Raw genomic sequence first — 17,075 nt, 5'->3', positions numbered from 1 at the left:
ACAATCATGTGTCATGTACTTCTTAGCTCAGAAGGCTTAAAAATAACATGTAGTATCAACTTTAAAAAGTCTCAACGCTTCATCCCAAGTGCTTCTTGTTGTCAGCTTGAAATTTAATTGTTAATATTAAAATGCCACCAAAGATGTCACTGATGTAACAGTAAAAATAGATCTTGCATATTTTCTGAAATGTGGATACGAGGCATCGTGACCACAATTTCTGTGAGAAGAAAAAGCAATATTTTCCCCAGTAGAGGATTGAGTGAAGAACAGAGAGGTCAATTTGAAAACCTTTCATTTTGTGTGATTACAGCCATGCTGCAAATGCTGTTTCAGTATAAGGGAGGCCTTTAAAACATACCTTACTTCTTGATTTGTGCTGCAGGTCAGATTAGCTAAAATGGTTATTGTGTCACCCTAGAGATTCCTGCTTGCTGCAAGACCAGACTTTAAACCCTATTTTTATTATTAAAAAGGCCAGCAGCAACAAAGACTATTTTACAAGTTCTGAGACGTTTTCGTAGCAATTTGATCTTTATATACAGGTTTTTAGAACTCTTTGTACTGTAACTCTTTGTGTATGTAAAAATCAGAAAAGAAGGGGAGCAGGAGCGCTCATCTGCCTCTTGCCTGGAGCTTGTCCCCTCTTCACTCCGATCCTGAGGAATGAATTTAGGATGGACCATAAATTTGACTCTGTCATGGCAGAACAGCAGCATCTTTCAGTAGATGAAGTAGGTCGGATTGAGGGGGAAACCTGCTAGTTGTGGGTCAGCGTCTGACAGGTTCACCCTGCCCCTCTTGAATTGCCATTATACGCTTCTGTCTTGAAGACAAAAAAAAATGTGTTTTCAAGATATAAGTATGAATGTGACAGTTTCTATTTATATCCTATTTTATTCAGAGATATTGATATTAATAAAAAAAAAAGCAGCTCCAAGATAAAAAACAATGGTAGATGTATTTGCTTTGTATTTCAGTGTGGTGTATATACTAGTCTTAATGCCTTTCATGTATTGCAGTGATCATTCTTCCCTAATTTCTGTGCTACGAATATGCCAGTTAAAAGATATGACTAAGCCTAGTTGCCTATTTTTTCCTAATTTTGCTTAGGAAAACACAACAGTAGCAAGCCAGTCAGTATCCTCAGCTGTCCCTTGATGCTATCTTCACCATTTCCATATCCCAATCCTTTAGCTGTTCTCACAATGGTTGGACATTAATGCTACACTTCTAAAGGGAACAGAACTTGTTGAAATGATGGCTTTGCTGGCTTTGCTGTAGTTTGGATGATTGCCTGTATCTCTGAGTGGGAATCTGTTGAGTACAATATGAAATTGAATGTTTAAGTTTGTTTGTCTTAACTATGATCTCAAAAAGAAACACAAGATGTCAAGTATGCAACAAGACTGCAGTTTCCTTGTTTGTTTTGCTCTGAAGCCTTTGTCTGATTCTGACTGATTTGAATGATCTGAATGGTTACGGGGTGGAGAAGTTACTGTAGGAATAGATTATAGTGTGTTTGTGTTTCCAACATCATCTTGGGAACTGCTTGGTGAAAGATCCATTAGCTCTGAAACGTTTTGTACAGTTAGGCCAGCTGGAGGTAGCCTTGGACAACAGTGGAGCACTAGCACTTCTCAAGTTTAAGGGAGACATAAAACCTCACAGGCTCTAAAAGCATTCTTGTAAACAAAGCAGTGTAACTTGAAGGAAAAAAAAATGCTTTGAGGGGAAGATATTAAGCACACAGAACTACATTAATCCTGATGAATAAACTTGTAAATGTTTACACTGAGCAGAAGAGCAAGAATAGCATGTGGTAAGTGAGCGATGGTATCTAATGTTGCAGAAGTACTGCTACTGTAAAAGTACTGCTGCCAGCATCAGTAAAAATAAGAACGAGTCCATCTATCTGAAGTAAATCAGTAGAAAAAAATGAAATCAGCAAAATTATAAAAGGAGAAGGGAAACCCTCCCCTTGCCCCTGTGACAAACAAACAGCAACAGTATTTATTGCAGATTCTGATTTAAGAGGAGGTAGTGGCAAGTGGAGGAGGTAATGTAGGTCTGACAAGCTCAGGTGGTCTTTCAAGTTGATTTTTTCTTCAAGTGAAATCTCAGCTGAAAAGCGATCAAAAATAAAAGCAAGCAGTGTCAGGCTTAATAAGTGAAATAACTGTACTGACTAAACGAGGAATTCCAGTTAATTTTTTAATGACTGGGGGGGAGGAAGAAAGGAGGACTGGATAATTTGCTGCCATGCTGTGGCTGTGCGTTGTGTTCTAAAAACACATGCATGCACATGCATGCAGAGAACTCTGATCCAAACCGATTTTATAAGTTCTGAGAGCAGGGAGAGTGGAACTATTGCAGTTGCATGTCAGACAATCCAAAGACTGGCATCAAACTCAGAGATTTGTGTTGAACGACAAACTCATCCTGATGAAATAGAGAAGTTGTGTTTTCTTCAGGCAGAGTACTCCCTTCTGTCTGTGATCCCAGCCGGACAGCTGAAGCATCTGAAAGTGATGTAGCTGTATTAGCAAAGGGGCAATCCAAGCTAACAGATCTGTCAACAGGCTTGTCTGGATTGAGCTACAGAACAGGTGGCATCTATTGAACAGAGCAAAATAGTATGTATCTTGAAGTGTGGACATATGCCTTTCTTCTTCCTTCCTTCTCTCCTTCCTTCTCTGTTCTAGAGGCTATTTTCTATCCTCAGACATGTAAAAGAAAAGGAAGTCTTGCCTTGTTACTTGAGGTTCATAAAAATATTGTTGAAGAGATATGCTGGCTATTTGATCTGACTTTAAATAGATAATCCCATCCTAAGTGTATCTAACTCAGGCAGAGATTGTCTCTAAGTATGTCTTTGCATTGAGGGATTTTGGAGGTGAGTGAAAGCCAAATATATGCCAACACATCTACGTCTCTGACTTGAATGATATGTTTGGAGATTCAGGTATTATCGGGGAGGGCAGGGGAACACATCAGTGAACTGAAAGCATCCTGTTTAGCTGGATAATGAGATATTATGGAGTGGTTATATGAAGTTTATGGTTGGTTGGGGTAAATCAGCTTGAAGAATTTTAGTGTCTTACAGTTGTGAATTGAGATTGGGTACTAGGCGTATTCTTAATCCATAGAGCTCAGTAACTTCAGTTTATAGTACTAATGCAGTCACATACATTACTTCTGATGAAATGTTCTGTGCTAATGATCAATGGTTTCTGATGTAAGGAACCAGCATAGAGGCTCCTGTTGTGACTGTGTTGATATTACAGTGCAGTCTCTGTAAAATCATTATTTATGCAGTGCTGCCTCTAAGACTGTTAACATTTCAAGGTGTTTTCTTTTTGAATTAGATGCAACAGTTGGAATTAGCACAAATGCAACAAAGAGAAGCTAACCTTACAGCTTTGGCAGCCATTGGACCAAGGAAGAAGAGACCATTGGATTCATCAAATGCTGGATCTGGGACAGAGGTACTGAGATGATTTGCAATGACATGCATGATGGTGTTGCGTCTTTATATTGAACAATTTTCATTCTTCACTGTAGGAAAAAATTCCTACAGGGAAAAGGAATTTTCTTCTTACTAAATGACTGGTTACCTACAGTAAAGAAACCAGTCCACGTGTTAAGATACTTTCAAGGATTACTTGTGGTAAATTTAACGGGCATGTTTGTGTTATATGAAAAGCTATGAAGAATATTGTGTGTTGACTGAATCAAGTGGTGGCTTGGAGAAACTTCTGGAGGATAATGCTGCTGTAGTAGTCTTCTGTGGCAGCTAGTTGTCATCACTTACCAGTTGAAATCATGGTAGTTTTGGATGGCTTTTTGAAATGAATGTGGCATTTGATTGTGCGCTTCATTCTATGTGCAATGCACAGGGACTCTTTTTAACAGTGCTCTCAGTTTGCCTTGGCTGAATCACCAAAAAAAAACCCACCAAAAATAAATAAATATATAAAGATAGACCGTTCTCTTCCTGTAGTGAGTCAGATCTCTTTTTCTGTCTTATCCAGCACTTTAAAAATGCCTTGAAGGTGCTTTTAACAGACCTTGGTCTGAACATATCTCTTAATGTTCTCATGGAGATTAACTGTTTCCAAAACCTGGAAACAGTTAATGAGGCTGCTGAAGTTCTTTCCAAGGCGACTGACAGCCTGCTTCTGTTAGACATCATCATTTTGGCTGGAAATGGGAGAAGGGTATTGCCAGCTGCGATGTAAATGTTACCAGGTTTGCCATTCTTTATCATGAAGCCTCAGTGCTGCATAAGTGAATGGCTGCTTGGCCTGTGACCTGAGCACAATGAGCAGAAGCCCCAGGAAGTAACTTGTGGTAGAAACAGTGCTTTTCCTTTCTGATAAACCTTAGGCTTTTTTTTTACTTGTGTTCTCAGAAGCTTAAATAGGTTCTTGCATGAAAATACTCTCCCATTATTTTGTATGCCGGAATCTGGGAAGACCTTGTATGAAGCTCAACTGATATTTGCAACACTTGAGACAGCAGGGGTATCTGGCCTTTAGGTTTCCTAAACTCCTGGAAGGATTTGGAAAAAAAGATTTAAAAATGAGAACTTTTCCCGTTCCTTTTCTCTTTTTTCCCAAGCTTTTATCAAATAACTTTTTTTCTTCTTCTCAGTGGTTTCCTATGATTATTGCCAGATTTGTTTCTGAATATTTAACAAGTCTGCCTGTTGGGTGCCTTTCAGTTATTTCTCATCAGCTGCAGTATATCGGTTTTATTAAAAGCTTTACGGAATTGTGCCAAAATGAGATGGAAAAGTGTTGGTATTATAAACTGGCAATCCATTATTTACATGGTCATTTTTAAAAAGAACCTGCAGACTGTGCCTGAAACTCACCATAGCCATTATCACAAATGTATCTGCTACTTTTAAGATTGCCTTACTAGTTATTGAGTTGTAAGGGAAAAAGGGGAAAGTAATTCTGCTAATGAAGCTACTTTTGTTCTTGCTTGCATTCCAGTGTCTAGAACTTAATCTTCATGCTACCATATGCAATTCTCTGCAGGATTTTCTTTTTCTGTGAAATTATGCAGGATGACAAACTTGTGAAGGCACTTTCTACTTAAGTGTTTAAGTGTCCCAATATATCCAAACAAGATTTATAGAAGGCTTAAGACTTCTCATGTAGAATAAAAAATGGTTCAGACTAACGCTATATTTCAAGAAGCAGAACGTTTGTAATACATTCATGATAACATGGCAAAACATTCTGAGCAGTAAACAACATTCCATTCTTCAGAGATGAAAGGAGGTCTTTGAAACTGAAAGCAAGTACAATATGGCCTTAGGCTGATACACATTTGGGCATCTTTAAAATCATCTTTTCGGGCAACCTGTCTGAGAATAATTTAAACAGGCAGGATGTACTTTCTCATTTCAAATTGCAAATACAGACAGCTTCACTCACAAATAATATTAAATGTCAGAACTTCCCGACTGTGCAATGTCAAAAAGTAAATCTGTGCATAATACTCCTGTGACCATTTTTTAAGCCTAATATCTTGGCAGACAGGCATGATGGAAGGAATTATTCCTGAATGTGAGTGATCCTTTGATAGTATTGAATGTAATCACTGATGGTTTTGTGTTTTTTTTTTAAGAGACTTCTTCAACTTCCCTTATGTTCTTTGTACAGAGTCTGTATCTCTTAAGTCTCTGTTACAGCAAAGTTGTGTATTCAGCTTTTTTAATCATTGCCTACTGTAGTAATTAAAGGAAATGAATTCTTTCAAGCTGTTATTGATGTAAACTGAAGCCCTGGGGTATTTGGAGAGACAGGGAAGAAATAATCGGTTACACTATTGAAAAAGTGAAATACTGTAAGCAGATTTCTTATATACATTTATCCTGTACCAAAATGTTACAGATTCTGAAAGAGTACAGCTTAATGGACTTGACTGGAATTGGTTTTAGTACCTTCAGTTGTAGTAATAGGAAGTGCAAAGGGTGTAGAACAGCATTTTGTTTAAAAGACTGTTTCTCCACAAATGAATGTGTTTATTTGAGATGGTTCCTCAGCTCTGAGTATCTGCTTCTTCTACACTCAATCACTTGGCTTTGTACCTCTTCTGGAAAGTGTTTTTCCTGGGATATTTGAGCCCCCTATTACTGCTTATTCACAACACCTTATTCTCTTAAATTATGGTATCATTACTTAAGTAGACCTGCTATGGATTATTTTAATTCTGGACCTAAAATGTGATGAAGCACAGGCACATGCTTTACATTAAAAACCTGCCTACAAGCAGGCATATCATCTTGCAGAGTGGCAGGGAACAAGTGAACGTAAATCCTGCCCAGATGCTCCTGCCCAGAGGATTTTTTCTCAACCAATTTGGACCTAAAAGCATTATAAAAGTGGTAAACTGTATCTTGCCCTGTTCATTTATTGCTTATGCATTGCTGCACTTGAAATGGTAGCAGGGGCAAATCCACAAAGATCACAAAATTAAAAAGTCAGGTCCAGGAAAAAAAAAGCAAAACAATATATTGGAAATTCTGTAGTTTTGTTGTTTCAAACACTAGTTGGGGTAGTTTTACACATTAATTTTATTTTGCACATTGACTTCATTGCAACTTGACGCTTGGATGGTATTGTTCAGAAACAGCAATTTCAGAAGATCGTGGTAAGAAAATCCATCTGCTGTGGTAATTGGTGCTACTTGTGTTTCAGAAGTGGTGATATCTTCATCTCTCATTCTGGTCCTTATTCTGGATACAAAAGTGTGGGAGAGTCTTTTAGATTTGATTCATGTTTGTTTTGGGGCTGGTGTATTTATTGCTCCTTTATCCTTCCCCCATCCTGGGGGCGTGTGGGGAATACTAATGAAGAGTAGGAAGACTTGAGATGTAACTTGAAGAAAGGGAGACCACGTCTTGTAAAAACAAAGCCACAGATTTATTTGCCTGATCTCAAGTGCTGTTTCATGGCTTCCTTACTGGTTAGTAACATACACTTTAATGTGTTCAATATTGAGAAACAGTCAAGATTATTTTTTTATTTTGCTGCATTTCTGATGTCAAAGCCTTTCTGAAAATGGTTTTGTCTAGTTCTCACTGTAACCGCAGCCTTAGAAGTTTGAAAACCCATCCAGATTACTTCCTTTTTGTTTTTCCTAAAGGAAAAAAGGAAGCGTTGAGGTTTGCATTGCCCCAGAGCGCTGTTGTGTTGTACCTTCATTTGTCTTCTCCCAGACTGGTCGCATTGGGGTATTGCTGCAGAAGCAAAGGGTGCAGCTGAAATCTTGGGGTCTGTGTATAGCTGTTCAAATACATTCTCTCTGTAAAACACCTAGCTCTTGTCAACAAGCATAAAATCATATAGTTTGGGGGGTGATGCACATCTTCCAATATTGAAGGGCACAACTAAATTGGCATTTTCCTTCTGGAAGAAAATTTGGCAAGAAGAAACAGGAGAAACACATCTTTTGTGCTGGTCATTGTTCCATTTTTAATATTGAATGCATGTGGAGAAAGCAAGCTTGTCATCTCCTCTTTTAGGGCAACCTCTGTGCCACATCCAATCAGTGTTAGCAGAACTTAAATTTACCCTGCTTGTTTTACAGATTAGGATGCCAGTATGCATGTGGATCAAACGTATTCTGTAAATGGTGCATATTTAAGCTTTGGAGATGCTCTTTGGGCTGACCTAGGAAGATAAAAGCCATTGAGCAACAAGTCCTTTCCTGCAAAATGAAGGAAAACCAAATGACTGAGGAAGGGAAAGTTTGTTTTCCCACAGTGTGACAATCAAATTACTGTGTTGGTTTGTTTGCTTTTTTTTTTTTTTTAATGTTTGGGAAAAGAATGTGTGGTAGTCAAGGGAAGGGTCATGTGGCTTTACACTATTAGAACTGATAGCTTTAGAAGTTACCGCCACCTTTCTGACTTCCTGAGAGGACACAATAGCATAATTCATCTTCTTTGATATTTGTGTGAAGGATGTGACTGTGCCTGAATGTGAATTAAACTTGGCTCTGCAGTGAAGGAGGATGAGTTTGCTGCCCTGTCTGTATCTGTGGGGTATAGAGAGGTTTCTGTCTGCTGTTTGGTATTGGTATGTGGTGATCTGCTAAGGTATTTTCTTAAAAGCCACTGAAATTGGATCTAAAATCAATCACTATACCTAGACTATATCACTATACCTAGACTACTTGATGTAAGTAGGTCTTCAGATCCAGGCTACAAAATCTCTTTCTACTTTTGAGAAGTTTTCTTCTTCCTCTCAGTGAGCGTCTCTCTGTGTCAGTCTCTCTCTTCCTTTTGTGTCCTAGCCTGTTTTGAGACTTAGGTTTAAAGTGATACGGGAGAGTTTCATTTTGTTCTACTTTGCATACGCATAACATATGTGGACTTTTGATTTTGATTTCTAGTTCTTAATTCAAGCTGTTGGACGACTGAGGAGTCTACAGAGTAGTCGTACCTTTGGGGAAGGTATTGGAAAAGATGCTGAAGCTGTACTACTTAGATCTTGCAGAGCAGATATGCGTGCAAACCCCTATCAGTTATGGAGTTTCAATCTGAGCTCTGAATTTCCTGGCTGCTGTCAGTCTAGGCCATACATACACTTGATGTGAATTTTCCCCCCTGTAAATAGGCCAAAATATTCCTGACTGCCATTCATGCATTTCAGAACCTCAGTTCATCGGCCCACATTGTGCTTTCTCCGTGCTAGATAGGAACTTAATTCTTCTTATGTGAGAAAGATATCTGCAATTTAAATGACTAATTGCATTGTAGCTTTAGGCTGAACATATTGGTAACGCAGAAATGTTGATGACATGTGAAGGGTCAAGAGATTTATAATTTAGTTGACAATACATTGCTTAAAAAGATGTGGCAAAGAGCCAGAAAATTTCAGCTTAATAATTGTCTATTAACTAACATGACATATTTGTACAGTATTCATTACCTCCAGGTACAGATTAAGCATCTGATGTAGCCACACGAAGCGACATGCGTACATGAATCTTGGGCATAATAGTGAATAAACTGACGTTGCATTCACAGTAATTTGCTTCAATATGTAAAGCATGTTGTTGCCTACATATGAAAGGACTTGTAGGAATGTTGCAATGAAATCTGAGGAAAGCGCGTAGTTGGATAGCATTCTCTGTTGTATAGATCTGACAGCTTGGTGAGACTTCTTTGTAGACTACAGATAACATCATAAATATACATGTTTGTTTTCAGCTGTATGCGAAACAGTCAGGAAACAGAGATCTGAGCCTTTCAGACGTCAGCTTGATCTGTCCTAATGGTCTATGAGATTTAAATGTCAACACGTATGAAAAACAGCAACAACAAAAACAACATCGTAAAAAATAAATCATTTTTATAAACACTGAGTAGCGTAGTATTTTAGCATTGCGAGTGTGGGTGTATTTCTAGTACACTGCAAGACTTTACAGAATAGGCAGAATCAGTATGCTGGTTTGCCACCAAACTATTAACTACTTTCACTTTGCCTAAATTGATTCTAGCCTAAATTATGCACTTATTTGTATAATCAGCATTTCCACAATGCTTTGTGTTGCTTTAAGTCCTGTGTAATAGCTCTGAACAGCTCTGGTATTCCTTGCCAGTGCTTAAGATGTGGATTTCTATATCGTGTGTTCTCCAAGTACACTGGAGACTAGGAATTAGGAGCATGATGATGGCTCAGGTAAAGGAAGAGTCTTGTCTTGCAGCCTTACTGTGACTCTGTATCAAATTTGCTTTTGCCTTTGAAAAGAGAATCAATATTTAATTCTTCATCTGGCCACTGGAGAGAGCTCTAAAGATCTTAAAGTTGTGTTTCGGGAGCAGTCTCCTGACGACAGGAGCTGCAAAACAGGTATGGAACTGCTGCAGGAGCTCCACAGTATTTTCTGTTGCCACAGTCAGTAAGAGTAACTGATCTCTGTTAGGAATATACAAAAGGCCATGAGGATCACAAAGGCACGTTGCTCTGACAGTGCTGCTGATTTGACCGGACTCTGAGGGTATGTGAAGCACAGAACTGCAGCCTGTGTAGCCCTGTGATGCTGGCTTTAAGCCAGCTGCCTTGCATGCTGACAGAGGTGGTTTCCAGCAGCGCAGAGCCCAGTTGCTGCAGTACCTTCCTTAACTTACAGATGGGGTCTGTAAGCTATACTAAAGCTGCAGCGTTGCTGCTGGTACCCTGTTGGGCAGGCGGTACCTGTGCTGGGTAATTCCCTTATTTGTTTGCTCATTGAGGTACTGATAATAAAAAGCCTTATTTTTCAATTCTTTTCTGAAAAGGATGACGGAGGTGTCTGAGGATAGACAGAAAACCTGCTGTGAACAGCCTCCCAGACTAACAAGACATTTTTTTTTCTATTATTTTTTTTGCTGCCCCACTGGAGGGAACATAATAGAAATATCTGGGGGTAAGGTACAGACTGGTGTTGTTCTAACATGAATACTGATGTCTAAAAAGCAGCTTCTGTTCAAGAAGGGGTATATGAAATGCAAAGATAAGGGCTGCTGGTACCTGTCCAAGGAAGGATGAGGTTCTGTTAACATGGATGTGGCAGCCATTGGTTTGGATATGTTCAGTAGCTAGCTGAAGAGCCCCTGAAATGCCGTACTCAGCTCTGATAGACCTGTGTGATGCTGTGTGAAACTGAAGAGTATGAATAGTCTGTCTTAGCAAACAGAAGTGCGGTATAAGCTTTGGCCTTGGAATTGACTTTACTGCAGAACATCACTCTGTGTCCCTGCATTGGGCACGATGGCTAAGAATATAAGCATAAACAAATCCACCATTCTATCTCAAGCATGGGCAGCTTCTCTGTTTTAACAGCTTGCTGCTCTGATAGCTTCCAAAGCAGACTCGGAGATTTGTGATGTCTGCCTTCTTTTTGTAAGGAGGGAAACTGCATTGAGGTGGCTTTGGTTTGCATCTTTCTAAAGGTAAGCCTCCTAGTCTTAATGACTGTTCAGAGAGAAAATACTTTCCCCTCTGTAAAGTTCTTTGAATTACAAAGGACATTACTGTTGGGTTCCTGCAAACCCTTGGGGTTTGTTTCATTTATAACGTTGCCTCGGGCCTTCTGCCGCATCCTGTTGGACTGACCTCCTTTTCAACCCGTGCTGGCAGCTGCATTGCAGAGCTATCTTTTCCCTAGATCCTTCGGGGCTGTCATATGACAAACTTGAACTGTGACCCCCTTGTGTCTTACCAGGACAGCAGTGCCCTCTCTGTGCTATGTGGCCAGCAGTCTTCCCCACACACGCATTTGTTCCAAGCCATTTAACAAACTGAAAGTTTCAAATGATGGCATTTCATAGTGTTTAATAGTATCGACTGTAAAGCAAATGAAATGGTGCTGAATACCCTGCATGCTGCTAGTAAGAAATACAGCTTCCATTTCTGCAATATGCCCTGGGTTTTCTGTGGCCAGTATGTGCTCTCTGGTGAATCCTTTTTTCTTTTCTTTTTTTATAATAAATTTCAATGCTTTCCTCCTAACAATAGTAGCATTCACTGCTATAGATAGTCCACCACTGGTATTTGTATCTAATATATGGGTTTTTAAACCGGATTTCTCTAAGCAAAGTGGGCAAAGTCATTTTGCTGAAGTCTTACAGAGAGTGTTAGGGTAAGAATTGATATAGTTAGCACAGCATCCAAGCAACACCATCTCCAAGTGGTGTTGATGCTGGCAGGCATTGCCGTGCTGAAGTTACAGAGACTGAGCACTCGTATTTGTACAAATTGCATTCATTACCAAGAACCCTCCAGTAGTGATAAGAGACTGGCTGTGTAGCATAGATTGGCTCCAAGATAAGTAGCCGGTCTATTGTGCAGCTCATGGTAATCTTCCTCCTTCCCACTCCTAATAATAAATCTTAGGACATTTTGGAATGCATGGGGGTTCCTCGTTCCAATAGCCTGAATGTATAACTACTAAACATCCTCATCTCCACACCAGTTGTGCTTTCATAACCAAGTGAGGCTGCTGTCTGAAATGTCTAGGCTTGGATACAACACTCTGAATGCGCAGATGCTTTGACCATGTGTATGTCTTGCTTTTGTAAGGGATATTTGACAGGTGATGGCCAGGTTAAGAGTTTCTTCTGGCCATGTTTTAAGGCCGATGCCCATTGAAGTGATGGTTTCTTTAAGAAGAGATGTAAGCATTCGGAGTTCTTGCAACTAGGGGCACAGCACAGGGCTCTGCACAGGAGCAGTGTTAGTACCGCCTTTGTTGTGAGCTTGTGGTGAGAAAGCACAGCTGTTTAATATGACTTCAGTGAAACAGCAGTTACTTATCTTACATTAATATAGTTTAAGGATAAAAAGGAATTTTATTTTTTTTTTTGGAAGAATTTTTTCATTGCTTTGACTGGAGTAAACCATTAACTGGCATGTGTTTGCTTTGTCTTTTGAACTATCTAATGTACCAAGGGCATCTGGATTTCAGGTTTGTAACAAGTAAAGCTGAATATCAGTGGGTTACTTCTATGCAAGTAGGCAGTACAACCCAACTAGTTTGATTTAAAAACTTGTATTGACATGAAATGTTAATGTTTTTCTCTTTTCTTTCCCCTTCTACTCTTAGGGTTTGAACAGCAATGGAATTGCTCCTGGGTCATCGAATTTTAGCCTTACAAAACAGCTTCTTCGTCCAAGAATAACTCGTGTCTGTCTCAGGGACTTGATATTCTGCATGGAACAAGAAAGGGAGATGAAGCATTCTCTAACCTTGTACCGTGCTCTTCTGAAGTGAATTTCACATTTCAACTTGCTGTCTACTGCCAAAGAAAACACTGAAGCATTGTTGCACTGTCTTGAAATTCCAATTTCTGGAAAATGATCCGTTGTAAGGATAACTCTTGTTTACAGATAAACATTTTTATTAAATACCTAACTTAGCACCGGTAGGGTTTTTAATAATGTTTGGCTTAAACCAGTCTGTAAACCAGTGAAAACACTGAGCTGTACACACAAGCCCCTGACTACCTTGCATTGATGTGTCTTGCAGGCTCTGAGGGCTCTATATGTGTACCTAGTTGATGTATGTTACTTGCTTCAGTACTCCAGAATCTGCAACATCTGTTTGTAGTGCCTTCTTCTAATCCAGCTTCATCTAGGGGACAAGTAAATCTTTAAAGGCACTGCACAGCATGACAATTGTATTTGTTCATGAACCAGCAGTCAGTCAACATGCTAATGTATTGCCTGTTTGTCTCAACAATTCTCCTTAAGTCAGATGTCCTTAAAATTTCTGGGTTTAGAATTACTACTGAATGCTACTTTGTGGAGCAAACAGAAGGAGTGAGGGATGCTTCCTCTTCCCACATCACTTTCAAGTGTCCCCTTTCTGCTGAGGAGAGTGATTGAAGGAAGATGAACCAATTGGTCGTTCTTATGGGTAAAGTACACTGAGCAGCATAGGTAGGGCGTACTTTGATGTTTGGGGAAATCTGGAGTTACTGAACTTGAATACAGGGAGTAAAAAGCTTGAAAATTAAGGGTAAAAAGAAGAAACTGAGCTCTTGCATTTTTCTTTATGTAGATAACAGCAGCAACAAAAATAGCAATGGATTTAAGCATAGATTTAGAAAGAAATGAACCAAAACCTGCGCTTACTGCAAGAAAGGGAAAACTTGAGATACATTAAATATTCTGAAACTTTACAGCTAGAGACTCTTAAGGAGAAGCATAGTGATTGCAGAGCACAGGATTCACCGCTTTCTTGAGAATACTGATTTAGTTGTCTGCTTAATGTTTATCATGCCCTAATGTGGTATAACAGGGAAACTTTTCAAGTAGAAAATAGTTTAGTCAGTTGCCTCGTTTCCATTCAGTGAGGAGGATGACTCCAGACTACTAAGACTGCTAGAATAGATTCAAAGATTTTCTGCTCTGCTGGTAAGAATTGCCTTGTGGTAGGAGGGAAACCCTTCTCCCCAGCCTCCAGTCACTTTGGCTCCCATGACACGGTGCTACATAGCATGGCTGCTTCCCAGGACGAGTGGGAAAGGCACTGATATGTTGAATGGCTTCCTGCTAAAATTTCTTTCAAGGAACAAGCTTCCTATGGCTATCTGGCATGCTACTTTAAAACTTAAAGTGATAAACACCCTCTACCATCAGAACCACTGCATATAGTTACCAAATTCAGTAAGTTTTGAGTCAGGTTTTCTTTTGTGTGTGTGTTGAAACAGTAGTAAACAAATCTAGCAAATGAATGCTGTAAATTATTTATATATGTATATATGGCGTATATATATATATATATATAAGAAAAGCAGTACTTTGACTAAGCTATAGTTTGCAGATATTGATAGCATCAGGCAAAATTGTTTTGTATAATTAAATGCTTAGCTTTACTTTTTATGTAAAGTGCAGCATTTTCCATATTTGTGTACTGTATCTTATTGATCAGATGTTTAAAATTATTTTAAATACTGCATTAAAGCAATTATTTTATTAAAAATAATAAATAGCTAACTTTGTTTGTTTCCTAGCATGAGAAATTCAGCGTCTGAAGCTGTCATCACCATGACTAATGGCATGGTTCTGAGAATGAGCCCCAGCTATCTGCCCATCACCATGATTGGCACTGTTACCCAACTTGAAGTGTTAGTGATAAGCATCTGTTTTCTAAGGTTTTTAAACAGAACTCGGTGACGGAGCAAAAAATTACTTGAAGGCAAGTGGATGGGGAAAGGGGCAGAGAGTAAAAGCAACCCCTCAATTTGTCCAGCTTCCCCTGTCAGTCAGCACAAAGCTGTTGGTTTTTTTTTATCAGCAGTACAGAAGTACTTAGCACATGTTCTGGGAAGTAGAAACACAGGAAGCTTCTCAGACCTCAGCAATGTGCAATGGAAGCACTGTCCTAAGTTGTTTTCGAAGCAACTCGCAACTAATTAAGTGCAGGTAGGAGAACACAGATGAGCATCTTGCATATGGGCCTGCCTGTTCTTTAAACCGATATGTTCAAAATAAAAAGTATTAGAGAAAATAAATTACATGATAAATAGATAGACATAATAAACTTTAAAAGATAATTGAATGTTTTTATTGCCTGCTTGCAATGCAGAATTACATGCTTTCGTTACTGCTGTCACAGCAAGTTGTCTGTGTTCAGAACTTCAGGAGGAAGAGCAGGCATTTTCCACAAGTTTTTCAGCAGTTTCAGGACTGATTTCAAACAGAAGGAGCCAAGGCCTTGGTGAAGGTGCAAAGGCTGAAACTACTTGTCTTCTTCCTAAGGGTCCAGCCTGTGTCTCATTCAAGCTTCTAAGAAAAGCAAGTGACTTCTGCTCAGCCACACTGGGTGTGAAAGGAGGGATGACCATGGGATTACCTTCCCCTTTTTCCCAGACTCACCATCATTTGTGGACTCTTCTTCACACAATAAAAGCTCAGCTCTGAGATGATGAAGATGAACCCCAACATTGTTCTCCCATGCTTCCCAGTTGCTGGGGTCCTTGTGTTCCAGCCTCAGCACTTAGCAGCAGAGCTACTTGTGCCACGGATGCTGCAGTGGGTCTTAAAGCTTACTGCAGGCACTTCTTGCTGTCCAGATGGTCTGTTAGTGTAGTGCCTCTTTCTGATGCACCAAGCTGTCCAGGGAACTATCCATGGCATTCAAGTGTTTTGCCTTCAGAGAAAACAGTATATCCAGTTGTGTGGGGGAAAGCTGTTGCTGGCTCTTGATTAATAGCGTTTTAACTTTGTACTACACTGCATTTTCTAAGTTGCATGGGGACAAAAGGGGCCTTGCGCTCTTTCTCCTGCTGCTGCTTTTTTCCTTTATTGCCATTTTTGAGTCTTAATGCTGAATCCACTTGCCGGCACTTTGCACTGTCTTTTGACTCCAGCTCTCCCCCTGGGAAGGACTAGCTGAAGCACACAATCACGCCCTGCAGCCTTGTTCTAGGTTTAATGAGGAAGGTAGCAGGGGCCCAGGAGACTGCTAGATGATTCCTTGAAGCCATCGTGCTCTCTTGGACACTGACACGAGTAGCTTAAGGCTACTGTTTGCATCAAGTTGTTCTAGGCCTGCTCTCCTGTAGGCACCTGTGTCCTGCCATGTGAGTGCACTTTGCCTGGAAAAAATGCTGTCAGCTGCTCTTCAGGTTTATCTGTTTGCTGTGTTCTCTTTGCTTTTCATTCGTGATCTCTGGGATTAAGAAGGAAAGGCAAAAGCAAATGAGGATGTCCTAAAGGGGTAGACTGCCCAAGTGACTGGACTTGCTCTCAGTAACTTTTCAAAGAGCTGCTGAGTTTCAGAGGCCAAGCACTGTACATATTTACCTCTGTATGTACCATGCTTGATGTCTGCACATCATCTGAGATTGTTATCCACAGACTCAGGGTTGGAGCCTGCAGCTCCGGAGGTTACTGGAATCCAGAGTGAAGGCTTCACTCAGATGGGCACAAACTTAGTAAGAAGCCTGTAGAGTTTATCATACCCGACCTTTTGCCATTTCTGGCACTGGCTTATTTTCACCAGTCTGTCCCACTCAATCCAGTAGTAAGGCTGTCTTGCGTGCCATCGAGTCACAAGGCTTGTGTTTCACTTCACACAGGCCTTTGCAAGCTAGCTAAGCACCCCTCTGGGGCTTTTATTTTGAAGGCATAGGCAAGACACCCAGATTGTTCCTTCCAAGATAGATCAGTCATCATTCCTAGTGCCTTTTCTACTATAGGCATGGACTGATCATTCCTTTCCTGATGTCTGTAACTGTTCTTTGCACATTAGTTGCTGAGTGGCCCTGTCCCTTCTCAGGATCCTCTGTTTCACAGCTCCCATTACCTCTTGTCCTATCGTGACATGCCTCCATAAGAAGTTCCTTTCCATCTTTCCTTTAAGTCTCCTATAAGTGTTAAAAGTCTGCAGTCAAGTCTCCTCAGAGCCTTTTCATTTTCACAGGAAGTTTGTGTTTCATGGCGGCCAAGGCTTCTATCACTAGACCCTGCCGTATTCAAGGGTTTTCTACAGGTCCTTGCAGCTGTAGGTCTTTCTAACCTTTTACAAGACGTTTCCTTGGCAGTTATCTTTCCTTGAAG

General features: G+C 40.0%; 1 protein-coding gene across 3 annotated transcripts in view; it reads left to right on the top strand.

The window, feature by feature from the left end:
• TAF4B (TATA-box binding protein associated factor 4b) overlaps positions 1-14,521 on the top strand; it is a 68,719-nt gene extending 54,198 nt beyond the window's left edge. For all 3 annotated transcript variants that reach the window (XM_015855489.3, XM_015855488.3, XM_015855490.3), the window contains exons 14-15: positions 3,369-3,488; positions 12,613-14,521. In XM_015855489.3, coding sequence (XP_015710975.1) covers positions 3,369-3,488; positions 12,613-12,780 — 288 coding nt within the window. In that variant the 3' untranslated portion in view covers positions 12,781-14,521. The remainder of the gene's footprint in view (positions 1-3,368; positions 3,489-12,612) is intronic.
• Positions 14,522-17,075: the final 2,554 nt, after the last annotated feature.

The sequence above is a fragment of the Coturnix japonica genome, chromosome 2 (genome assembly GCF_054131305.1).
Source record: "Coturnix japonica strain WE chromosome 2, WE-NBRP24, whole genome shotgun sequence".
Classification (NCBI taxonomy): domain Eukaryota; kingdom Metazoa; phylum Chordata; class Aves; order Galliformes; family Phasianidae; genus Coturnix; species Coturnix japonica.
This window is presented reverse-complemented; position numbering and strand designations above follow the sequence as displayed.